General features: G+C 45.8%; 1 protein-coding gene across 3 annotated transcripts in view; it reads left to right on the forward strand.

Moving 5' to 3' along the window:
• Window positions 1–26,850, forward strand: part of WDFY4 (WDFY family member 4) — a 238,334-nt gene that overhangs the window by 6,337 nt on the left and 205,147 nt on the right. For all 3 annotated transcript variants that reach the window (XM_054035180.1, XM_054035179.1, XM_054035178.1), the window contains exons 2-5: window positions 2,853–3,121; window positions 18,755–18,869; window positions 19,526–19,629; window positions 21,097–21,240. In XM_054035180.1, the coding sequence (XP_053891155.1) occupies window positions 2,870–3,121; window positions 18,755–18,869; window positions 19,526–19,629; window positions 21,097–21,240 (615 nt within the window). In that variant the 5' untranslated portion in view covers window positions 2,853–2,869. The remainder of the gene's footprint in view (window positions 1–2,852; window positions 3,122–18,754; window positions 18,870–19,525; window positions 19,630–21,096; window positions 21,241–26,850) is intronic.

Raw genomic sequence — 26,850 nt, forward strand, 5'->3', positions numbered from 1 at the left:
AAAATGTTTCCTTTATTTGAAACTATTGAAATGAAATCTTCTGATGTTTCTGAACCAAAATTTTTCAGAACTTTGTTACATTAAACTTTTTGATATTTTGACTTTTTGTCCCAAATTGGGATAAGAACAAATGCTGAAATATTGTAATTTCTCATGGAAATTTTTCCAATTTTTCAAAATTCATTGATCCTTTACAGCATTGCCAATTTTCATGATTTTATTGTGAATCTCATGATATTTGGTGTTTAAGTTGAAGTCCCAGCTCCGAGAGTCATGTGAATATATGAAAATCTCAACTTCCATTAAAAAAAACAAACACATTTCTAGCCCTCAGTGTTGATGAGAAAAGCTTGGAAATGTGACACCCTATGGCTCAGAAAGTAGCAGGTAGCCAATAGAAAGAATGTCAAATGTAATATTTTCTTAAAATCTAATGATTTTTAAGCCAAGCTCATGATTTTGGGGGGCCCATGAATTTTGAATGCTTGGGTTGGCTATACTGCCTTTAACATTTTTATTAACTATCTGGAATCAAGAGTAAGCAGCCCATGTAGAAAAAACTTGTATTTCATATGCATAGGAAGTATGCCATTGTTTTTCTATATATTAACTTGTGCGTGGAGTGTAATTTGTATTGAAGGGTCCGCTCTCATGTTAATTCATGTACTAATAAATTGGGCAAGTGAAGTGAGCCCTTACATTCGACTCCATGGCATTTCTCTGTCTGTCTCATGGTAATTTTTTGAAAAATGCATCTCATTAATTCCAAAATTCCAGGGAATGATCTAGGTATCAGTGGGCAGAACCTTATTGAAGTGTTATGACTCTGGATACAGGAGTGAGGCGGTGACCTCACAGGGGCCTGTGGCAGGGAGCAGACATTCTGGATATAGGGACGAGGCAGTGACTTCAGGGTGAGAATAAGTTTAGGGCACCATAGAGCTTCCCCTGCCTGCAGCACCAAAAGGGCACCCTGTGGGCCTAAGTTTAGTGGAAATCAGGCTACTGGAAGACTCACTCCCCTACTTTGGCCAGTTCCCCCCACACTGGGCCACTCACCCCAACTCTGGCCTGCAGGGGCATGAGCTAGCCCTAGTGGTGGCAAGGTTCTGACTGTTGCCTGTGAGGGCTCAGCTGTCCATTCAAAGGGTGCTACCCTCTAGGGATAATACCTCATTTTTAATCCATAGATATCAGAGTGTTTTACAAAGCAGGTCAGCATCTTCATCCTCATTTTACAAATGGGGAAACTGGGGCACAGAGTGGGGATGCGACATGCCCAAGGTTATCCAGTGGGCCAGCGGCAGAGCCAGGGCTAGAACCCAGGTCTCCCGAGTCCTAACCTAGTACTCGATCTGTTTTCTCTGTCCAAGAGGTAAAGCCTATGCTAGTTCTATAGCATTTGCGTGTTGCGCTTGTTAGGGTTGTTCTCAGCAATGAGTAGAGAGCTTAGATGTAACAATTAAACGATTGTAAGGAGAGATGGTAGAAAATAGTAATTGGAACCTGCTGTCTTCAGCCGTCTGCAGTTCCCTGATTTCCCCCCAATGCCACCTTTCAAGGCAGAGGCGGGACAGCCCGGTATCATGCATTCCCGCGGCCCAGCCTGAATTGCATGCGGTTGGCTGAACTGCAGTTGCACCTGGTGGCCACTAGAGGCAGCTGTGCTGCATGGTGTTAGGTGGCTGCCAGCGTGGAACCTGCCCCGAGGAGGAAGTGGTGATGATGGCAAATGGAATAGACAGGGAGTAAGGTGGGCAGAGGAGTGTGTGGTGGTGGTGGTGGTGGTGGTGGTGGTGTGTGTGTGTGTGGTGGGTGTGGAACTGGGCTGAATGAGGAGGAAGAGACTGGAGGGGAACTGAGGCAGGGAAGCACAGAAAAGGGGGGTGGTAGGCCATGACTGAGTGGGGGGGGGGCACAGAATAAGGGAGCTGCTCCAGGCTGAGCTGCCAGGCACTGCATTTCACTTTAAGCACATGAGCAGTCCCACTGACATGCTTACGTGCTTTTCCGGCTCGGGGCCAGAGCACTCCACATCCTGCAGGATCGAGCCCAAATGGCCAGGAAGGACATGGGAAGCAGTAAGACTTAAGGGTGATAGCGGACAGCAAGTTACAGCTGAGCTCACCGGGGGATATGGCTGCAAGAAAGAGGCACTGGGTGAAATCCTGTCCCCAACTGAAGTCTATCAGAATTTTGCCATTGATTTCAGTGGGGCCAGGACTTCACCTCATGTGATTGGGTGATTCATGACCAGCGGGAGCATGTCTTGGAGCAAGGAGGCCTCTGTACATGGGTCCTTTGAGACGGCATATAAATTCTGCATCCCGTTTGGAGCATGCTGACACCCAACAGATGTGTACAAAGTGAAAGGGATTAATAGAAGACCAAGAAAAATAACTGTGGAGCTTGGGGGGCTGGTTAGCCTTTCTGACTGGGAAAGACTTAACTAACTAACTACAGGGATCTATTACTCAGCAGCTTCTGAGTGTTGAGACTGTTTCTGGGTATTGCACCTTTAATGGGCTGCAACTGCCATTTGGTGAGACAGCAAGTGCAGCATGTTACAAGTGAAACCCACACCATGTGCTCTCTCCTGGAGAGTTTATTCTGGTGGCTGTCCTTAGTTTGAAAAGAAAGCAACTGAGACTGAGTCTGGCTGTTTCCCCTGTGCAAAGAGCAGTCAATCAGCTCTTCATGGAAAATCCTACAAGAAAATAAGTAAGGTTGCCAATTTTGGTTGGGCATATTCCTGGAGGTTTCATCGCATAACATAATCTTTAATTCCTGGGGACTCCAGGACAATCCTGGAGGGTTGGCAACTTTAAAATAACCCTTGTTTTTAAACTCAGGTCTGTTTGGCCACGGGATGGACCCAGCAGAGGAGCTCCCGAAGCAGCAGGGGGATTTCCTGGATGAGACGGGGCAGAAGCCAGGACCTGACAATGATGTGGAAGCCCCAGCGCAGCCTGAGGCCAGTGGGGAGGGGCAGCACCAGTGCCCTGCTCTCCTGTGGGACACCCTAGCCAAGCAGTTTCTGGAGTACGAGCAGGCGTCTCCTTATCTCATCCCAGAAGAGCAGCAGAGGAGGCTGCTGGGCTTCCTTCCCCTCTTCCTAAAGGTTTGCTCTTCTGCTATCTTAGGGGCCTGGCTAGAGGCTTTACCCCTAATTCTCTGTTGCCCTGCACCTAGCATGGTCGTCATTTACACGGTGGGTGGGCGTATGCCCTGTATGCCACGGGGTCTGTTCTGTAGCTCCCTCGTGGGGTGCTTTTGTCCTTCAGCCACCCTTCTAATAGCTCCTGCAGTGTGTGTGATTACACTGGGAAGCTGCGCTTTGTGGGACTGGGCAGTTGGAAGCAAAGGATCTGCCAGTGGATGGGCACGTTTCAAAGCGGGGTTGGGACTGGTGTGGTGTGGGAAGGGTTAGACCAGCGGTGCCCCTTGTTAAGAAAGGATGCGGATCATCTGGGTACAGGTTAGGCTGGGATGGGCAAACTGTTTGGTTTATGCAACCTGATGGATAGAGAGCACAGAGTAAATGATGTCCAGATCGAATTCTTGGAATAATAATACCTAGCTCTTACACAGCCCTGTTCATTGGTAGATCTCAAGGTGCTTTACAAAGGAAGCAAAGGGCACACTTCCACATGAAAGCCAGTTAACTGTAACAATCATGCTGTTGATGGTTCATGTGTCTGTTGCAATATGTACTATGTGCTCTGAGCCATTTTACAGAAGGGGAAACTGAGGTACAGAGAGGTGATGTGACTTGCTCAGGGTCACCCAGGAGGCCATTGGCAGAAATAGGAATAGACCCTGGATCTCCTGAATCCCAATCAAGTGCTCTAACCACTAGGCCATACTGCCACTTACTACAAACACTTCCCCCCAGAGCTCCCATTTGCAAGAGGCTTCAGGATAAAATCCAGTGAGTGCTACTTCCAGAGGGGCTACACTCACCATCTCCCACATCCCCTGCTGTTGACTGAAACCTGGAATGCTGCTTTTGTTTGACAGGGGACAAATATGCAGCCAGAGTGGTGAAAGGAGCTCTGCTCTTACAGCAGTAGGCACGGCAATAGAACGTACTGGGATGGATAGAAAATTGTTCCTAGTTTCAAATATGTTATGGCTGCATAAAGGATGCCATGGCTTCAAACTCAATCTAGCTGCAAATCTCAGCATGTAAGTCAGTCAGTCTTCTCCTGAAGATCCAAGTAGCGATGGGCCAGAACATTTAGATCCAGATTTCAGACATCTCCTCCCACAATGATATTTTCCTGCAAAAGTTTCTTGGTTTTGAAGACACCCCGTTTTGGGGGCAAGTTTTTGCTATTCATGGTGTGTGATTGATTAGTCACCAAAGTTACTGTTTCTGCTCCCAACTAGTCAAGGCAATCTTTCTCAACAGGAATGTGGGGAGGCAGGAACCAGAGGTCTGGACTGTTCATAGTTTTTGCATAGCTGAACAGATTGCTGTATGCAAATTGCCTCCCCCAGGGGCCAAATAGCCCCAAAAGAGTTGGGAAAAGGCAGGGAGTGGGAGCATAGTGCACCATGTGTGCTGGGAGGCACAAAATCATTTATATCTGGCAAGGGACATAAAAGGCAATAGAAAGAGGTTCTTTAAATACATTGGGAGCAAGAGAAAAGGAAGGAAAGTGTAGGTCCCCTACTTAGTGGGGACGGAGATCTAATAACTTATGACATCAAGAAGGTTGTGGGGTTTAGTTCCTATTATGTTTCAGTCTTCACTAAAAAGTTGAATGGTGACCAGCTACTCAGAAGTAATCCATCTTCAATAACTCCGGGAGGATATGTGAGGTCATAGAGGACTAGAGAAGGGCAAACATAGTGCCTGTCTTTAAAAGAGGACATGGGAATTATAGACCAGTCAGCCTACCTTTGATACCTGGAAAGATACTGGGACAAATTATTAAACAATCTGGGGGATAAGGTTATAAAGAATAGCCAGCATGGATTTGCCAAGAAAAAATTGTGCTAAACCAACCTAACTTCCTGTTTGATGGGCTTACTGGCCTAGTGGATGCGGGGAAGCAGAAGATATGATATATCTTCATTTCTTATTAAGGCTTTTGATACAATCCCACATGACATTCTCAGGGAAATGTAGTCTAAATGAAATTGCTATAAGGTGGGTGCACAGCTGATTGAGAGACCGTAATCAAACAGTAGTTATCAATGGTTTACTGTCAAACTGGGAGGGTGTATGTAATGGGGTCCCTCAGGGGTCGGTCCTGGGTCCAGTATTATTAAATAGTTTTGTTAATCCATTTGGATAATGGAGTCAGGACTATGTTTATAAAATTTGCAGATGACACCAAGCTGGGAGGGGTTGCAAGCACTTTGGAGGACAGGTTTGGAATTCAAAACCACCTTGACAAATTAGAGAATTGGTCTGAAATCAACAAGATGAAATTCAATAAAGACAAATGCAAAGTACTTCACTTAGGAAGGAAAAATCAAATGCACAACTACAAAATGGGGAATAACTGTTTAGGTGGCAGTACTGCTGAAAAGGAGCTGGGGCTTCTAGTGCATCAAAAATGAAATGTGAGTCAACAATGTGATGCAGCTGCGAAAAAGGCTAATATCACTCTGGGATGTATTAACTAACAGGAGTGCTGTATGTAAGACACGGGAGGTAATTGTCCTGTTTCACTCAGGATTGGTGAGGTTCCCGCTGGAGTGCTGTGTCCAGTTCTGGATGCCACCTTTTAGGAAAGATGTGGACAAATTGGGGAGTCCAGAGGAGAGAGACACAAATGATAGAAGGTTTAGAAAACCTAACATGTAGAGAAAGGTTAAAAAAATTGGCTGTATTTAGTCCCAAGAAAAGAAGACTGAGGGGGGACCTGACAAGTTTTCAAACATATTAAGGGCTGTTATAAAGAGGGTGGTGATCAATGGTTCTCCTCGTTCACTGAAGTTAGGACAACAAGTAATGGGCTTAATCTGCAGCAAGGGAGTTTTAGGTTAGATATTAGGAAAAACTTTCTAACTCTAAAGGTAGTTGAGCTCTGGAACAGGCTTCCAAGGAAATTGTGGAATCTCCATCATCCACGAAGAAGTGGGTATTCGCCCACGAAAGCTCATGCTCCTATACGTCTTTTAGTCTATAAGGTGCCACAGGACTCTTTGCTCCATCACTGGAGGTTGTTAAGAACAGGCTGGACAAACACTTGTAAGGGATGGTCCAGGTTTATTTGGCCCTGCCTCTGCGAAGGGGCCTGGACTTGATGACTTTTTGGGTCCCTTCCAGCTCTGCATTGCTCTGATTCTGTGCTCCAGGAAGGACTGTGAAATCCACACCTAAGCTCCCCCATCTCCAGTTCTGGCCATCCTCTAACTCAGGCCTGTGCCTGTCAGGTACAACATGGTCCATGACAGCTGATAAATAATATCCTTTCCAGTCCATGTTTTCAGATAAGTCACTTGTGATAAAATCCATGACTCTTTTGGGTTTGGCCGTTATTTCACCAGTAAAACGGCAGCTGTCTGAACTCTCAGGAGCAGTGAATGATCTGCCCCAATGAATGAATGAGCAAACGCTTTGTGTTCATCCATCACTCCTTTTTTGTACTGCTTAGCCAGCCAACGGCCCGTCCGGATCTGTCGGGACGTGAAGGTGTGCTGCTGGTGAGCCTGAGTGTTTTAAACCTGAGGCTTCCCACACTGTGCCTGTGTGTTCGTGTAGCACAAAGGCCTGGTTAATGTTCTATCAGGTGAAAAGCGAAAGCCTCACTCAGCTGCCACTTTCTCCTTCCCCTGGGGATTTGTTCGCATACAAGTGTGACTGTCCCAAGTTCAGGAACCTGCCCTCCTCCTGCCTACAACAGACTTTGTATGTGTGGGGGGAAACCTTTACCCCTCTGAGTCAATGGCAAAATTCTGACTGACTTCCAGGGGACCACCATTTCAGCCTTGACCTTTAAAAGACACTCTGCTTTGACTCAGGTGCTTATCAGCTTGGCTGGTTTCTGTCGGCAGGGCCCATATGCTTTTTAAACACATTAGAGCAGGGGTGGCCAACGTGAGCCTGAGAAGGAGCCAGAATTTACCAATGTACATTGCCAAAGAGGCACAGTAATATGTCAGCAGCCCCCCCATCAGCTCCCCCACCCCGCTCTCAGCACCTCCCACCCACCGGCAGCCCCACCAATCAGTGCATCCCCCTCCCTCCCCGCACCTCCCGATCAGCTGTTTTGTGGCATGCAGGAGGCTCTGAGGGGAAGGGGAAGGAGCGAGGGCACGGCAGGCTCAGGGGAGGGGGCAGGAAGGGGTGGAGTGGGGGCAGGGCCTGTGGCAGAGCCAGGGGTTGAGCAGTGAGCACCCCCTCAGCACACTGGAAAGTTGGCGCCTGTAGCTCCAGCCCTGGAGTCGGTGCCTATACAAGGAAAAGCATATTAACTTTTGAAGAGCCGCATGTGGCTCCGGAGCCACAGGTTGGCCACCCCTGGCTTAAAGGCTGTGCCATGCCATTCCCCTCCCCATGCGTTGCCTGGAACAGTGCAGCAGTGCCACACAACCCCTGCAGAGGGCGCAACCTCGCCCTGAGTTTCTGTTCTCCCTTCACTAGCAGCGCTTTTCTCCGGGTTCCCCTGTTGCGCTCTGACTGGATTAGGGGCCGCCCACTCCTTAGCAGTAGCATATCTGGGGGGGAGCAGGGGGAGTGGCTGCTCCCCCACTGAGCACATTCCCCAAAAGTGGCGCCTTTTTAATTTTTACACTCGCGCGGGGACGACGTTGCGGGGTGAGACCTTGGAAGCACCTCTTTGCTCCCAGCTGTCAGCTCGCGGTGCAGAGGGCATGCCTGTCCCATTAAACTGGGTGGGAGGGGGCATTCCCATGGTGCCTAGCGGTGGGCGGCTTGGATTTTAAATCCTAGCAGCTGGCGGCGAGAGCGGGGCGAGGTCAGCAGCCGTGCAGGGAGCAGGGCAGGGCAGGGTTCGGGAGCCGCGGGCAGGGGCGGGGCAGGATCACGAGCATGGTGGCTGGGAAGAGGGTGAAGCCGCTGGGCGCAGCAGAGCCCGGGAAGGGGGCTGGGGCTGGGGCCGGGGCACTCACCAGCAGCAGTGTGGGAAGTGGAGCAATGTGGCCCCAGCCTGCTCCACTCCCCCAGCTCCCAGCCGTAGCGCTCCGCTTCCCGCTGCCGGCGAGTGTGGTGTGCGGGGAGGTTGGGGAAAGGTTCTTCCCCACCCCACACTCACCGGCGGCGGGAAGCAGAGCGACATGGCCCCAGCCCATTCCACTTCCCTTGCCTCTGCCCCAGCCGTGTTGCTTGGGGGCTGGGGAAAGGTCCCCCGTCCCCTGCTGCACTCATCGAGCTGGCTGGGGCCGGGTTGCTCCGCTTCTGCTGCTGCCGGTGAGTGCAGGGGGGGATCCCTTCCCCCAAGCTCCCTCCCCTGAGCGACACAGCTGGGGTGAGGGAAGCGGACAGGGCTGGCTCTGACTTTTTTGCCGCCCCAAGCCATAAAAAAAGAAAAAGAAAAAACCCAGGGCACAGGGCAGCCGGACCCGGAGGCAAAACAAAAAACAACAACCGAAAACCCTGGGTGCAGGGCGGCTGGACCCAGAGGCAAGGCAAAAAAAAATAAATAAATAAACCCCAGGGTGCAGGTTGGCCGGACCCGGAGGCAAAGCCAAAAAAAAAAAAAAAAAATAGGGCAGCCGTGCCGCCCTAGGATTGGACGGAATGCCGCCCCTTACAATCTGCCGCCCCAAGCACGAGCTTGCTTGGCTGGTGCCTGGAGCCCTGGAAGCGGATATTTCCTAGGGGAGGTTATGGGACACTTGCTTATCCTCCGGCTCTAGTGCACTAGCCTAGCTGGCAATAAGGGGCCATGGGGCAGTTGCGATCTGGCTCCTGGTCAGCAAGTGTAATTCCTTGTGGGCTCTGTGGGGAGCGGAGTCCTGATTCTACCACCAGAGACCTGTGGAAGTGAAATTGTTCTGTAAAACTCCCTGATGCGTCTTGGTCATCCCAGGATGATTTAGGCAGTGTCTCAGCAGTGGTGAAAAAGAGCATTTTCCAGCACTTCCATGCAAAGTTGGATTTGTCTCAAGGAAATGTTGAAATCCAGAATTTTAAACCTTGAGGGTTTCACCCAAGATGAACTCACTTCCATGTGAAAAAACGGTTACTCCAAACTGATGCCATTTTGGAGCAAAACATTGCAAGTTTCTTGTGACTGATAGGGAGGAAAAACACAAAGTTGCAATGAAACATGAAAGCTTCAGACACCAAGCAATCAGAGCAATGTAGGCCTGGAAGGGACCCGCAAAAGTATCAAGTTGTCAATATTTCACACAGCCTTATTCAGCAGTTCACAGCCCAATCAATCAACAAGAAATAAGCTGGAGTTAGCCAGTAGTGACTATATATAGGAGCTTCAGAAAATCTTCTTTGCTATTCAGCATTACTTCTATGGAAGGGATATTTTTTGGAATGAAACTTTCAAAGGATTGAGGACGTTAGCCATCCAGCTTGCTGTTGCAGAAGTTCTTTTGACTGTACACCCAAAGCTAGAAATTTAAGGATTTAGAGCTATGCAGAAAGGCAGGAAGTCATGTTTATTTTTGATCTACCACTATGACGAAAAAAATAATTTTTAGCACATCTAGGAGGAAGGGTTTCTCTTCCCCATGATGCATGCTCAGAACTGCAGAGACAGTCGCATTTTTAAACAAGGTCTCCTTGGCCATATTCACACCCCTTGTGCCTTTGCTTTCCACATACATCCTAGTACGACTTCTGGTGGAAAGTGAATTCCCAGAACTCACTACTACCCACTGATAGTGAACTTTACATTCTTAAGGACCTTGAATGGCTACACTGCAATCCAGAGAGGGAGCCATGAACTCCTTGGGACCATAGGTTCATTACAATGTTTTCAGTGAAATGTTTTCCCAGTTCCCTGGGACGAATCGGCAGAACTTTGGACAGTGTGAGCATTCTGGGCCAGATGACCTAGAACTCTGCAGATTTGCATCACAGAGAATCAAACCCTTTAACACTGAAGAGAATCAGGATTTTTACCAACTGGTCTTTTTCTTCTTTCTTGTAAAATCCTCCCTCCCTCCCTGGCCTGTACTTAGGGATCAAAATCCCTGCTCAGTTTGTGTATGTCGTAAGGCTTTCAGCCCCGGGAGGTGGCTGGGGGGACTTGTAAGCCCCAGTTCCTCATTCTAATTAAGATGATTGCCCTTTGCAGTACCTTCCTCCCCCCTTTGTCTTTTCCTTCCTCTATGCATCACTCCATGGCCATTACACGTTTGGAACCTTTGCACTTAAGTAGTAGTTGCGTTCTATTTCCCGCGCCTGTAGGCAGGAGGAGGGGACGGGTGCTCCACAGACGGAGCACAGGAGCTCCATGAGTCATCCGGGCTCACAGGATTAGTGGGAACGCATTGTGCATGTGACTCACATCCAAGCCAGGGCAGGGCAGTGCGACCCCTATAGCTTCTCCTGTGGCTCTTCATGCTACTGAGAGCGTTGGAGTTATTGATTTATTATACAGTTGGCTTTTGATCCAGCCAAGATCTCCTATCCTGCCCTCCAGCACTGGGCAGGAGCTGATGCTCCAGAGGAACATTAAGTCCTTCCCAATGGAAGTGTGACAAGGTCTATGATCCCGCATAGGATACCATGGCTCTTCTGTTGAGCTCCCCTGTTAGTAGAGTTAGAACCCTGTGTAAAACTGCTGAATGTATTTTGTTGACTCACTGAGGCAGATGCAGCGTGAGAGGAGGTGTGGCAGGAGAGCTGGGCATGGCAAATGCTACAGAGACAGGGAGGTGCCATAGGAAAGAAATGTGAGGAATCGCCAGGGTTGGCGAGAGAGCTCAGGCTGAGGTTTGTTATATGAGTTACCAGTAAAGGAAGGGAGTCGGTTTGACCTTCAAGTCTGGGAGCAAGTTGGGCATGACACCTGCTCACCACTGGGTCTGGGGAGACAGAATATGCAGAGTTGGGAGAGTGGCCAATGTTTAGCCATTGAATCCAACTCCTCTCTTGGAGTGCACATTGGGAGTGAGGTGGCCTTCCAGCAAGGTTTTTGCACTAGCACTGTGTTACGATGAAGCTGTGGGTATACCATTGCTGGATCCAATTGGAATTGCACAGCTCTCTGACCTGGGCCCTATTCTGCTAGCGGCTAGTGAGTCTTCTTCTAAGTGGTAGGGGCTTGTGCTTTTAGAGCAAGAAGATCGGAGGTCTATTCCTGTTGTCACCCTGAAGTGGCAAGGGTACGCACCATGGAGACAACCATTACATCTCAGTAAGTGCCCCCATGGATTTCTTGCAGTTCCATTTGCCCTGCTGAATGATCCCCGCCACTATGCAAGGTAATGGTGGGGCAGTATATGACCAAATATCTACAGCACAGGTTCTCAGTTACAAGAACATTATTTTAATTTGGCTTGACATATATATATATATTTGGCTTGACACATATATATATATATAATGTGTATATAAATATTATTGATTGGGTTAAAAACAGAATTGGTAGGGGCACAATGCAATCACACTCTGCTCATTTGTAGCAAGAGGGTACACAGTCAATACAACTTATAATGAACTTAGATACAGAGGAATTTCTCATCCAGTAAAGCAGAAGGAGAAGCCTGGATGGTCTCCCTGCATTGCCGTCTGCACATTTCACTTGCAGCTTCTGTTCTGTGAAAACAATGGCTTTGCAGCCAGTGGGTTACACTGCAGATAAAGACTGGGTCCTAGGAAACGGACAGATTGCCATACTCTTGCTCATATTGCATAGGGGCTTGCAGTTTGCGATGTCTGCTCCTGACTGGGTAGGAATTGCAAATGTCTTGGTATTTTTGTTACCTTGTCTCCTTCACTTGTTTGTCTCATGCAGCCCTTAAGTCTTATCTTTTAGACTGTAAGTTCTTTGGGGCATGCACTATATGTTTGTACAGCTAGCACAATGTGGCCCCAACCTGGCTGTTGGTCACTATTGCAATAGAAATGTTAAATAATAAGTCGGATTTGGGGTACTATGCATTGGATGAAAGTAGCACCGTCTGCTCCAGAGCCATGGTTTGGTGCAAAGGCCTTAGTCCAGATTGTTTTTGACGCTTTGGAGAAGAAACAGTTTTATAAGTCCCAGTTAGGAAACCTGTTATGTGGATAAAAATGGTAAATGATCTACTCGGCCAGTGCAATGGAAAACCAGCCATTAAGCAGCCATTTAGAATGGGTAAAATTAATAAAATGGCACTTCTTCCCCTCTACAATTTTGATGAAAAAAAGATTTAATAATAATACCTGGTATCCTTCGCTCCATTGTACAGATAGGAAAATTGAGGCACAGAGATTTGCCCACGGTGACCCAGCAGGCCTGGAAATAGAACCTGAGTCCTACTCCAGTGCTCTCTTCACTAAGCCACACTATCTAACAACCAGATCAGGGAATGGGAGATCAAGGCTTTTGGGTTTTGTTGTCAGCTGTGCCACTAACTCACTGCCCAGCCTTGGGCAGGTCATGTATTCTCTGTGGTGTGTCGTCTCCTCGCCAATCCCTGCATCTGTAATTGTGAGACAATACCCTGGCTCAGAGGTGCTTGTGATGCTTTGTGGAGTGGTTGCAGACCCTGGGCTGTAAGTGTCTGTTGTCATTATTTCAACACTTCAGAAATGAACTATTTCCTTTAGTCGGATTTAAGTTGTACCAAAGAATCAGTTTGTCAACCGAGTGAAATAAGGCCCTATGCTCAACTTGATGGCATTTCTCTGTCTGTCTGTAATGTGATAACTCTCTTGAAAACCGCATCCGATCAATTCAAAGATTCCAGGGAACGTTCTAGAGAGACAAGGTGGGTGAAGTAATATCTTTTATTGGACCAACTTCTGTTGGTGAGAGAGTCAAGCTTTCGAGCCACACAGGGGCTCTTCTTCCGGTGTGGGAAAGGTATTACACCTAAGTACAAGATCAAACAGATAGTTTTAGCATAAGTAGTTAGCACATATTCTAAGGCAGTGGTATGCAAACGGGGGTGCAAGAGGTTCTCTGCAGGGGGCACAAGGAAACTTTTGTTAATATCACTTTTCACAGCAGACTTACTAGCACCACCTTGCCACCCTTATTTCTGTGATGCTGCGGGTGGCGGCACTGCCTTCAGAACCGAGTGGCTGGAGAGCGGTGACTGCTGGCTGGGGCAATGTTCTTTGCAGAGAAGGATTTAAAACATATTTCCACACAGGGGCATGCACTATATGTTTTTTCATCTCTACAGCAATGCACAGATTTTGGTGCCATAAAAAGTGCCAAGCAAAGACTCTAGGGATAGTCAGTATCGAGTGCACGGTTATTGTATGTATTCTTAAAGGTTAGTTTGATCTTTTTCAAACAAAATGGATAAGTTGGTTGTGGATGGTAATAGTAAATGTTGCAGTGTTTCTGATTCCTCATCAGATATTAATGTTACTCCAATAGAAGTTAAAAAAAACCCCAACAACCCACTGATATGGAGGGTAATGCAACTGAACTTGTATGTGAACCTTCAACAAGTGTTAGCGCTAGTAAGTCTGTTGTGAAAAGTTATATCAAAGAACCTTTAAGTTTTAACTTAAGAAAATATCAAGATAAATATATAAAACTGGGATTCTCATGGGCTCTTGTCAATCATGAGCAATGACAACTATGTGTTTTGCGTCCTGAGGTATTACCAAATGACAGCATGAAACTGTCGAAGCACAGATGATACGTTATGATTGTAACGCTTCTGCCAGGTGGAGCCGGCAGCAATCAGGGCTGGGTTCAATATCTAGGGGTTCCTCTTCAACAATACAACACAGAACAGGCTCAAGCCCCCACCCAGTAACCTGGGAAAATTACACACCTCCCCGGGTGTCTCTGAGAGGCAATACTTCCCCACTCATAAGCACAGAGTCTGAATGTAGAAAATAAACTTTTAATGAAAGAACGGAAGTCACCAGACGTTAATTAGGGAAAATGCCACAAGCAGGATTAATAAACATAAAACTGTGAGCAGGACACCCACCCCAGAGTGCGTGGGGCAGTGCCTTCTGCCTCATATTCTTGAGTTCTACAACCAAAAATTCCTTTACAGTGCCCCTCTCGGCTCCCTCACCAGACTCCACTCACAGTGGTTGTCCTTGGTCAGTGAGGACTCAGAGTTCAGAGGTGCAGCTGTGTGAGTTCACCTCCCACCTGGGGAAGAAGGCACCTTGCTTGCTCTGCCAATAAGCACTTGCTCTGGCTGGCTGCCCCACCAGCTGTGGTTCCTCTCTGCCAGCTGCCCTGCCAGCCAACGTGCCGCTCATTGTCTCACCAGCACCATTCCACTCATTGGTAACCTTCTGCCATCTGCGTCTCTGCTGTGACCTCTGCAGGTCAGTCTCTTGAGATTCCACCCAGCTCCTAGTGATTTTTAGCTCTTAGACTGGGCAGGGACACTGTCCTACCACAAGTGATTGTCAGCTCTTTTAAACACTTAAAATAACAAAAAGACTCCTAACAGAGCCCATATAGCTCTATTGTTGAGCAATGGGGAGGAACAGGTTAAACCAGATATGAGACTCTTAGGGAGAATCCACATCTCCTGGTTGGGACACTTCTTCCCACCCCTTGTACTTTCACAGGGCTCTGGCATTCGAGGCTCTGGCTTAACGAGGTCCTTTCAGTTGAGGGTGACCCCCTCATTTGGGACAGGTTAAGCACAGTTCTGCTCCCCTTTATTCATACAATAAAGACAACAACATTGATAACATTTCACTACCCCTGCATTCAATACTAAAGTGATTTGTAGCGCCAGCAACTTGATCACTTTGAGCGACATCTGCTGGATATCTATGCAGAGTAGGTGTGTTCATGTAAATACAGTTTGTTCCTGAAGTCTCTCTCTCTCTCCCAGCTAGCTGTTAGGGGAGAATTCATTCAGACCCTGCTTACATCCTCCCCCCACAATTATGAACCATTCTGAACACGCAAATAAAGATGTTAATTTTTTTCAAAAGCCATGCTAAGGTATTGAGCGGTCAAAGAGACATGATGAAAAAACAAGTGACTGTGCCATTAAAAGCTCTGAAAGCATCCCTGGAAGTAGCATATTTGATTGCTAAGTCAATGAAGCCGCACACCATTGGTGAGGCAATAGTATTACCAGCTGCGTAAAGATGTGTCAAATAATGCATGAAGATAGATATGGTGAAACTTTGAAATTTATTCCTTTGTTATAGGATACAGTGAGCCAGTGGATCAATTAACTTTCTGAAGCTATCAAATTGCAACTTTTGACTAGAGTTAAACAAAGCACAAAATTTGCCATAGAACTTGATGAGAGCATTCATATTGTGAATTTGGCTCTGTTCATTGTGTGTGTTAGGTATTGCTATGAGGAGGAAATTCTGGAAGCTTTGCTGTTCTGCAAATGACTTGATGGGCAAACTATGGGAGAAGACATCTTCAGTCTTGTGAATGAATTCTTCAGAGCACATGGCCTGTCAAGGTCTAATTGCATTGGCATGTGTACTGATGGCAGAGCTGTGATGTTGGGTCCCAAGAAGGGCTTCATAGGGAAAGTACTCGGCATTGCTCCCTATGTTAAATTCACGCATTGCATGATACACTGTGAGGCTCTGGCTGTTAAAAAACTAGAACCCGAAGCAAACAAGGTTTTGAATGATGCAGTGCAACTTGTGAATTTTGTAAAAGCAAGACCTTTAAAAAGCCAGCTATTTTCTGTTCTGTGCAATTAAATGGGCATCCTTCTGCATGTGGAAGTCAGATGGTTGTCTCAAGGGAAGGTGCTTTGCTGTGTTGTCAGTCTCTCAAGGATGAACTCCATCTCTTCCTGTTGGAACACAACCCTGCACTGGTTCTTGATTCTTTGCTATCTCATAGACATTTCTGAGAACTTAAATCATCTCAACTCTTCACTCCAAGGAAATAACCACATCATCTTGGTGACAAGATTTCTGCATTCCTGAAGAAATTCACTCTGTGGAGAGAGAAATATGAAGAAGGAAATGCAGACAGTTTGCATCACCTCAGTGAATTCACAGCAGAATTTCAACTTGACCGCAAACAGACTGATGAAGTTGTTTCCAAACACCTGAAAAATCTCCCTCGAGTTATCGGAGAAGTTTCATGGATTGCCAGCAGAGGAGGTGGATTGGATTATAAACCCTTTTTGCACAGGTTTTGCAGCTACACATCTTCCTCTTGCAGAACAAGAAATGGAGTCAGAGTTGTCAAGTGATCTCACCCAGTCGATGGAATTCAAAGGAAAAGCTCTGAGAAGCTTTTGGCTCTCTGAAAAAGGAGTACCCAGGACTCTCCGCAATTGCCATGGAAGTGCTCTTGCCATTCCCGTCCACATACCTATGTGAGAGTACCTTTGCCAATCTGGTGGCAATCAAGCCCAAACAGGGCTCACGACTGCAGGTGGATAGTAATCTCAGAGTAGCAGTTTCTGAGATAAAGCCGAGAATGAATGTTATTGTCTCAGAAATGCAGGCCCATCCCTTTCACTGAAGAAGGAACAGTTAATATGAGTGGTTACTTTTTTTTTAATTTGAATTTTGTTTTAATGCATTTGCAGTTTGTGACACTTTGTGTTTACTACTTCCTAATAACCTTTACCTACTCTTATAAATTTAGTAATAAAAATAAATTTTTAGTTCCTTCCACCAACTTGCAAAAAACCACAATTTCATATTACAGGTAATGGAGGGGAGTCATGACAAATGCTGTGAATGGTAAGGGGGAGCATGACTAGAAAAGTTTGCCCACCACTGTTCCCCTGTAATTATAGGGGGGAAAAGGGGATTAGTGGGTTACACATTATTGTATTAAACCATAAATCCAGCATCTTTATTAAGACCAGGATTTTTAGTGTCTAGCAAAGTTATGAATTGAAGCTCCTAGGCTTTTCTTTTTAAAGTGTTGTGTTGGTTTCCTTTAGCAATGAGGATTGAAAGGTCAGATACAGAGTGATCGTTTCGTGATAAGTGTTCACCCACAGGTGATGTGGTCTTTTTGTCTCTTCCCTGTGTGAGTTAATTTGAGAACATAGTGATTGTCTGGTTTCACCCACATAGTTGTTGTTGTGGCATTTAGTGCACTGGATGAGATACACCACATGCATGTGTAGGATCTATGGATCTTGAAAGGCATGTTTTGGGGATGTTGAGCATTGTAGCACTAGAGATAAGTCTGCAGGTTTTGCATCTGTTGTTCTGGCAGGTTCTGGTGCCACTTTCAGTTGGTGTGTGGGGAGCTTCCTTCTGATGAGGAGCTTAGTGAGGTTGTTTGAAGGCCAGAAGAGGGGGTTCAGGAAAGATTTCTTTCAGGATGGGGTCCCCACTGAGTATAGATTGTAATTGTTTGATGATATCCTGCATGGGTTCCAGCATGGAGTGGTAAGTTCTAGGCATCCTATTGATTTTGGTGAGAATTGGGAAAACCGGAAAAGCCTGACTTCCAGGAAAATTTTCTGACCAGAGTGTTTGAGTGAGGGAACTGTTCACACTGGGGGGTGAGGGCCCGGCAGGGCATATGGCTCAGCTGCAATGAAGTGTGAGATCCTCTCGTTTTACATTATTGTAGCTAAACCCTACCCAGCTAGGAATTTCAATTGCTGCTCTTCTGCCTACTATGACCTCTGAACTTCATAGACATAAGGGACCTCAAACTCAAGCTCCTAGTCCAAGAGCACAACCTATAACCTAATGAGCCAGAGGAGAACAGTTGTCCTGTCCCTTTCCCTGCCCTTTGTTTTGTTTCCTTGTAGACTGTAAGCAGAGCTGGTTGAAAAACAGCATTTCCATCCTGCAGGAAATTCTGATATTTCAGCATTTGTTTTCATCCCAAATTGGGACAGGGTTGAAATGTTGAAACCTTCCAAAAAACCTTTTGATCTGGAAATGTCGAGTTTTGCTGGTTTCAATCCAAACAAAATGTCGATGTTCCTGAATCAAAACATTTCAGTCTGTCAACCTGAAACTCAACATTTTGTTTTGGGTGAACATTATCTCTGAGTCAATCTGCCCTGCTGCAGTGCCTCATGGGAGTTGTAGTACTGGCTCCTGCTGTGACCTCTCTGTGGATGAGCCCATACAGTGCCTCATGGGAGTTGTAGTCCTGGATCCCTCTGTGGTTTCTTTGTGCCTGAGCTGACAGAGTGCCTAGGACTTTGACGGACACAAAATGTTTTATTTAGATTTTCTCAACAGAAAATGCCACCAAAAATCTCGCTCTTCCTTTGGAAGACTTAACTGAAATCCCATTTTCCAATAGGCAAATGTTTTGTTCAAAATTTTTCAAACAGTTCTAAATGTAAACTCCCCAGAGCAGGGAATGTGTCTTATGTGTTTGGAAAATGGCTAGTGCGTTTTGGGTGCTACTCAACACAAATTACAAATACTGTTGGCAGTGAGCAGTATAGGACCTATGAGAAATAGTTGAGCAATTCCAGTTCTATCCAGTAGGGAGCAGTGGTGTATGCACATGCTCACCGGTTCCTTACATTATTCAAAGTATGTTCTTGAATCTTGTTTCCAACTTCAGAGTCCTGCAGTTTCAGTCTGGCAAATGTTGCTTGAGGAGTTATCCTGGTGGGATTGGCTAAAAACCCTGGTTTGGTCAATTTCAGCTCTCCTCACTGGGTCCAAGTGCTTCTCCATCCACACAGACATCCTGCATCAGCAACACTTAAACAGTTGTTCCCATTTTCTGTATTTCAGGCCTGGGAAGAGTCTGCTGGGATAGTCTCTTTCCCGAACATTCAATTTTTAGCAAGTGAGGTTTCCAAACTTCTGACCAAAGAAATCAAGAAGAAGCTAAACGGCAAACCTGCAGGTAATAGCCAGAGGGCACATGGCCTGGGATGTGCTCAATCCTGTGTGTTTTGTGAGCCAAATTTAACCATGAGCTGTAATGTATTATGCTATGCATTTAAGGAAAGGTGGGGAAACAGCAATAGAAAATACTAAGTCGGATCTTTAGCTGGTTTAAACTGGCATTGACTTCAATAGAGCATCACTGATTTACACCAGCTGTGGCCCTGGCCCCATCTGTGCCAAGTTAACTTGCTTTGAACCATTTGCATTCCCGGTTTTCTGATCTACCTGGCGACGATTGTAATAACTCTTAGCATTTTATTTCTTAAATGTTTGTTCTGTCTTAAAAATAAAAACAAAAGATCATGAGCCTTGCATTGCTTTCCCAGTGTCCACTGTAAATTCCTTGAACTATTTGGTTGGCAGAGCTTATGAACTATGCTGGCATTGCCAGGGGAGATTGTAAACTCCATGAACCAACTAATTTGCATTGCCTAACTGCGCACTTGGTGCCCCATCCAAAGCCTATTAAAGTCCTTCCACTGACATCAGTGGGCTTTGGGTCATGCCCTTAGTTAATGTAGCTTCGCTAGTTTCACCCAGTTCACTAAGAGTTCCTCAGTACAATGTTGTCAGCTTCCTTAATGGAACTGAAGTCTACTGTTGTGATGATAGAGGATGCTCGGCTGGCCGTGGGGCAGTTGCTGCAGCTGAAAGGGGAAGAGGAAGATGGCTGCGTGCTTCTGAGATCGGTGTACCTCCTCTCACAGACTGACTCGGTAAGAGAAAGCAAAAGTGCACCTTCTCCCTGCAAAGGCCCGGGAGCTAGAGGAGTGAGGCAGCCGCTCCAGTAACAGAACCCCCAGTTTTCAGTAAGTGAGTATTGTCTCCAAGGCTTTATCCTTGAGCATTAATCTGCAGAGGTTATAACAAAACGTTACTCCCCAAGCATAAAATCAAAGATAAGATGCCCAATGTGGGTTACAAACTGGCCTTCAGTGAAAAGACAGGGGAGTTCTGCCCCACTCTGCCTGCCAGGCAGCTGTTTTTGCTCAGTTCCCCTGAATCGGCTTCAGTCCTGCTCTATTATTCCAAGCTATACACCTAGGGGAGACCTGAGCAGGGAACTAGCGATCTGCTGCAGACATGCTTGGAGTCTGCACCCTTTTACCCTGAAGAATCCTAAAGCACTTTACAAGCTGTCTACATACAGCAGCACTGGAATGCAGCCACCTCTGGAGTGGAGGATGTCGGCAGCAGCACTGCACAACAACAGGGGAGGGAGAAAATCTGGCCCAGGGTTCCATTGCAAAGCCTGTTTCCTATGAAAAGAGCCATGTGACAGTTGATGTCCATGCAGCCCAGACAGGTGTCTTTTCATCCAAATATATGAAATTAAATCTTACACACAGCTGTTAAAGAACATTATCTATGTAACTGAGAGAGGCCCTTTAGACTATTTTATTGGCAGAGGCACGGTGTGATAGTTGCAGTGAGATCTTCATACAGTTTAAAAGTTTGATATTTCATGTAGCACAAGATGTCTTTAAGCTTTGTACACTACCCAACCCCTCCTCTACTTAGCTTGTTTCTGATCACTTCCCTGTAAGCTGAAGCAGCCACACTGTTACTTCCTCATTCCTGCGGTTGATTAGTTAGTACAAGGACTTTCTGGAGAAGGGAGGAAATTAATTTGTTAGTGCCAGAAAAGTCAAGTCTCTTGGAAAGGTTGCCTCTTACTTTTAATCATGCTTTTTCTAAAATGTATGTGCAATGACTCAGCAGGTTGCAAACATGCAGTCATCACAGTCCTCTGCTAAACTGCATACATGCTGCTCCTGACTTAGCATCACAGATCTCAGTTGCTATAGTCTGTTCCCAGTGGCTAAAGATGAGGCAGACACTGATATGAGCTGCTAGTCAGACTGCGGGTTGGATCCCTTGCATGACTCCACTACAGACTTCCTAGTGCAGGACATTTCAGGTGTCTGTATAGGCTCAGAGGCACCATAAACATAGAAGATGGACAGCCTAATCAGGTAGCTTGTAGGAGGTCCAGTCAGGATGCCTGCTGCCTCATAGCAGGTACTGCCCAGCTACATGATCTTGTCACTATGATGCACACTGTCTAGGACTTTTGAGTGACAGCAGGGATAGGATGCAGGAGTCCCGAGGCTGCAGGGTGAATGGATAGAAACTCAGGGAGAAGTACAATAGTCATTGTGTGTGATGTTTTTTCTATTCAGGGGACACTGTGGAACATCATCAAATCCGGCCTTCCGGTCGCTCTGATGCAGTGCCTGTACCTTTTCTTCACCTTTCCTTTGGGGAAAAGCAGTGATGGAGGGACAAGGGAGGAGGACGAGCAAGTTCAGGAGATGTTTGTTCAGGTAAGGGATCCCCTCTAGTACTCCTTGGTTTTGAGCACTCAGGGACCCTGGAAGAGGAATGGATGCTGGTGCTCATTCAGACTTTGGGATGGAGTTTATCAGTTTATCATGCTAAACCAGACATGCGTGGATTGTGCTGTTCTTTCCAATACTAGCCTGAAACTTTTCTGTCCAAAATTTTCAGTTTTCCCATGTTTTGAACCAGCTTGAAATGAACATTTTTCTTTCGAATCGACATTTTGACTTAAAATGTCAGTTTGTTTTGTTTTTTAAAAACAATGTGACATTTTAAGTTGAAACAAACATGTGTTTCTACATATCAGCTCAAAACGAGTCTTCATGCTGATATTTCCCATAGGAAAATCCAAAGTTTTTCATCAGAATTGACCCATTCCTGTGAAAAACGTTGCTTTGGCTGAAGCCACATTTCTCCTTGGGAAATGTGCTGCATGGGAAGTTCTGAGCAGCTCTGTGTCAGAGTCTGCTTGTTAAGTTGCATGAGTTTCCTAAAAAAAAAAGTTTGCACAGTTGTAGTAGCTGTAGTGGTCCTAGGAAATGAGAGAGACAAGATGGGTGAGGTAATATCTGTAATTGGACCAACTTCTGTTGACGGAAGAGACTGAGACAAGCTTTTGAGCTACTAGAGCTTGTCCCTCTCTTGTCCACCAAGAGAAATTGGTCCAATAACAGCAGGGCCGGATTAAGACCTTTAGAGGCCCTAAGCACTGAAAAGATTATGGTGCCCCCCCATATGTAATTCAAAATAAAAACAATACTATATTGTAAAATAAAATTTTATTTTTCAAAATGACACAAAACTTACATGTATGCTGAAATTAAAATAGCTTCTTTCTAGATTTTCTGATTGCAAAATTCTGGATAAGTTCATCGAAGCTGACTCGAGGAAGCATGTCTGCTTCCATACACGATAGAGAAAGTGAATCAAGTCTGTCCTGACACTCTGTTGTTCTCTGAGGGTTTTTTATTCTTTTCAGCTGAGAAAAAGAGTGTTCTGCGGAGCAGTTAGTAATCATCAATGTTAGAAAAATACGTAGTGCGATCTCTACATTTAGAAATACACATTGTGTTCCATCTTTCAATATTGTGTCATGAAGATCAATGTGACTGAATTTCATTTTTCCTGTTTCATTAAACTTTGCACACATATAACAGTGGAACTGCCGTACTTCTCCACAGAGATTCATGTTCAAGTCAACAGGGTATGAGTCAACTAGCTTTTGGGAACTTTGTGAATATTGTTCGTCAGATAAGTCCATATAGTTTAGAGAAGAAAATCTACTTGATACTTCTTTGTACACTTCAACTCTCCTCTTCATATGAGCTTCAAGTGTATCAATTATAGCGTAGTAAGTAGATACGTGACATTTGTCTCTAGGATTCAATGCTGTTTCTGTTGCACTGCTATCATTCGCTTGTTTTTTTCCTGATTCGCTTGTGGGACTGGGCTTCTTTGTAGTTAGTATCAGGCAAGATATCTTTTGATATGTCTTCAAATCTTTCAAAATCATTCCTCAAAGTGTGTAAGTGGTCTGCTAATGATTGACAGAGATCTGCACATGTTTTCAAATCCAATTCTTTTTCTTGGAGATCTTGACTTGTGTGGTAAAAGTGTTGTAAAATTTCATTCCACATGGTCAACATGAATACAAACTCTAGTTTTTACATCTTGTTTGCAATGTTTTCTACGTCTCGTATAGTTTCTCCCTTTTGTGATTGGTCTTCAACTATACTTTCTAATGCATCCATATGCCCAAATATGTTTTAAGAACTGCCCATTGGTGTGTTGAGGCAGAGAAAAATGTATAAAGTAACTGGACTGTTGAGAAAAACCTTACTGCCACTGGACAACAATCAACAGCACTGCGGCCAACAAAATTGAGAGAGTGTGCAGCATAGTATGAATATGGCACATTTGTTCTGTTCTAAAAGCTTCTTCTGCATTCCTTAATAATGCCCTGACATGTTGGCAGCATTGTCATAAGATTGACCTCTGCACTTTGAGAAATCTATTTTGCAAACTTGGCACAGATAATGCAGTGCTTGATTTGCCATTTCTTCGCCAGTGTGGCTTATCAAATTGAGGAATGTTATAAATCGTTCAACTGGTTTTCCATCTGTGGGAGACACATATCTTAGTACAATACTCAATTGATCAATATGTGAAAGATCAGGTGTAGACTCGACAGATAAACTGAAGTACCCAGCAGTACTTATTTCATCCACAATAGCTGAACGAACTTTGTCACTCATTAGATCACTGAGTTCATCACATATTGTCTTGGATAAGTATGATGGGTTACCTTTGCCAGCATTCCCATATTTTGAGATATGGCCTGCTAAAAAATGGATCAAACTGAGCCACAAGCTCCAACAATCCCAAGAAATTTCCATTCTGCAATGATCCGAATGTGTCATTTGATCCCCGGAAAAGCAGACCACGTTCAGCTAATGTTTGAATAACAGCTATATCACGCTGCAAGACATGTTGCCTGTATTCATGCTCCCCTTTAATTTGTTCTTCCAATTTTTGTGTCAATCCAAAGCCCTGTCTTCGATTTAAATATGTCAACATTGAATCTCTGTGAGTAGTGCTATTTTCATGTTGTTCAATTAAAACAGTATTCCACCAGTCACTAAATACATCTGCAGCAAACTGGGATGTTGAAGGTTTATATGCAAAAAGTTTGCAAACAAAACAGTACACAGACCCTGTTGATGGTGAATACAATAACCATTCTCGAGTGTATTTCTCACCATTCGCTTTCATGCCGAAAAATATTTTTTTGTGGGCAATATCTTGTTTGTTTGCCATTGGTAAAAGTCTGACTTGATTTCTCAAATGGCCCAGGGCGGTGTTGACAGTCATTTGGTCCACAATCTACCCAGTAAGCTACATCATCGGTACTGAAATCAATCCACATACCAGGGTCTTTTCTCCTATTATTTATAGCATGAGCAGGTTCAGTCTCTGACCCATCCACACCTTCTAGAACAATGTCTGTTTTACCACCAGGAGTAGGATGATCAGTTACAGTCTCTGATTTCCTCGCATTATTTCGATCTAGGTTAGTAGGACTCCCCCCTGATTTAGGTGGGGATAAGTAATAAAAAGAGAACAGAAAATCAGGGGAAGTGTGTGTAGTGGAGTGTAAGGAAGTCTAACAAAGTTCTGATTTTTCCCATGATGACTACTTCAATGCTTTTTTTGAAATATCAAATATCAAATTAAAAAAAAAATCTCATTTTTTTTGATGCCCCCTGCTTTGCTGGTGCCCTAAGCACGTTCTTAGTCTGCCTATTGGGTATTCCAGCCCTGAATAAGAGATATTACCTCACCCATCTTGTCTTTCATTTCCTGAAAAAGGGTACTGTTTTAGTCTTGTTTAGATTTGCTTTTGACTGCAGTGATATAAGTGTACTGTTGGCTGTCCCAGAACTCAGCAGGCTGCATGGTTGTACCATGAAACCCATGGGAACCATATTCTAGGCTAGGGGTAGGCAAACTTTTTGGCCCAAAGTCCACATTGGGGTTGCAAAACTGTATGGAGGGCTGGATAGGGAAGGCTGTGCCTCCCCAAACAGCCTGGCCCCCGCCCCATCCGACCCCTCCCACTTCCCGCCCCCTGACTGCCCCCCTCAGAACCCCTGACCCATCTAACCCCTCCTGCTCTTTGTCCCCTAACCGCCCCCTCCTGGGACCCTCCGCTCCTAACCACCCCCAGGACCCCACCCCCTATCCAACCCCCCTGCTTCCAGTCCCCTGACTGCTTTGACCCCTATCCACACCTCCGCCCCTTGACAGGCCCCCCGGGACCCCTATCCCTGTCCTCTGACCTCTATCCATACTCCCGCCCCCTGACAGGCCCCCCCCGGGACTCCCACGCTTATCCAACCCCTCCCCCCCATCCCCTGACTGCCCCTTGGGACCCCCTGCCCCTTATCCAACCCCTTGGCTCTGGCCCCCTTACCATGCCACTCAGAACAGCAAGTCTGGCAGCCGCGCCACCCGGCCAGAGCCAGCCACGCCGCTGCGCTGCTCGACAGGAGCATGCAACCCCGCCGCCCAGAGCACTGCCTGTGCGGCAGCAACATGGCTGTGTTGGAGCGGGGAGAGTCAGGGGGCTAGCCTACCTGGCCGGGAGCTCACAAGCTAGGCAGGACGGTCCCGTGGGCCGTAGTTTGCCCACCTCTGTTCTAGGCATTTGGGGGGAGAGGGAGATGAAATCCAACAGCTGTTGGGTAGCATGTGAGTAGCTTTGATCTGGTGGGAGTCCAGGACTGGAAATCACACCTGCAGGAGTCATTGGTTGCCTGAACTCACTAAGGTGGTGAGAGAGAGAGTAGGGAAGAAGCCAAGATTCCTGAACAGCCTATTCAGTCCTTTTGAAAAAGACCATGGAACTTAACAGAGAATGGTAACTTTCCATAGAATTTTTAAGCCATCCTATAGAATTCTAGAACAAGGGCTATTGTTCCCTGACATTCTGTAGATTGTCTTAACAGCTCTAGAGAAAGGATCTCACTGTCTGTTAGATTCTATAGAGTTTGAGTAATGTCCATGGAGCCCAATTGGTTTAATCACCATCAAATTCAATAGGGCTTTTCCATAAGTACAGTTTGGACCCCTCCTTCATGAGCGATTAAAGGGTGTGAGCAGTAAAATTTCTCAATGGGCCAGAAGAGAAATCCAAAGGCTCCCTCTGGAGTGGTACTTCATTGTGTCCGTTGTGTGTTGCTGGCACAGGCTAGCCCAGAGTTTTGTGTTACACTGAATTACCATGCTGGTTCATTTCTCCCCTATGCACATTGGCTGAGATTTCCAATGCCAACATAAACACACAGCCCCCACTGAAGGTAAATGTTTGCTTTGAAAATCTCAGATATTGTTTAGAAATCTAAGTGACAGTAAAGCACATGACAGTGCTGACAATTGCGAGGGGTCTGAGTGATATCTTCTGACCAGCCCACAAAATAGGGCCTAATTCTGCAAAATGCCAAATGGCCTTAATTCCCATGGAAGCAAATGGGAGGAGACCAGGTCTGTACCTTGGACCTCCTGTAATGTAATACATTATATTTATTATGTGTCTGCCTTTGGCGTTCTATGTGCTTGGCTTAGAACCAGCAGTGAGCTGCATATAAGGTACAAGCAAGGGCAGGGAGAAGGTAGAAAGATGTCATCTATCCTGTATTAAGTATTGGGCCACAGATCCTTACTAAATGTGATTAAGGAAGGGATAACTATTCTTAGGTACTTGAAGGTGCAACAAGGGATTGTGTAGGTGCAGGACAGATTTACATATTAAAACTAAGGAGGGGTTCTACTGGGCAGAAGACATTTCTTGAGGGATCACTTTTGCTTCCAGCCATGAGGTCTATGAGAGTTCCACCAGAACAATGACACTGTCAACCAACAAGCAGAGACCACTGATAGTAAGAGACTGACCTTCCACTGGAGCTGGGACCAAGCTGTGGAACTCCCTGCTGCAAGAGATAAGAATGACCCTGGAACTGGCTAGTTACAGAAGTGAATGCAAATCTCATTCCATCAACTTATCTTTCCCTCCAATTTTTACACCTGCATGGCCC

The sequence above is a fragment of the Malaclemys terrapin genome, chromosome 7 (assembly GCF_027887155.1).
Source record: "Malaclemys terrapin pileata isolate rMalTer1 chromosome 7, rMalTer1.hap1, whole genome shotgun sequence".
NCBI lineage: Eukaryota > Metazoa > Chordata > Testudines > Emydidae > Malaclemys > Malaclemys terrapin.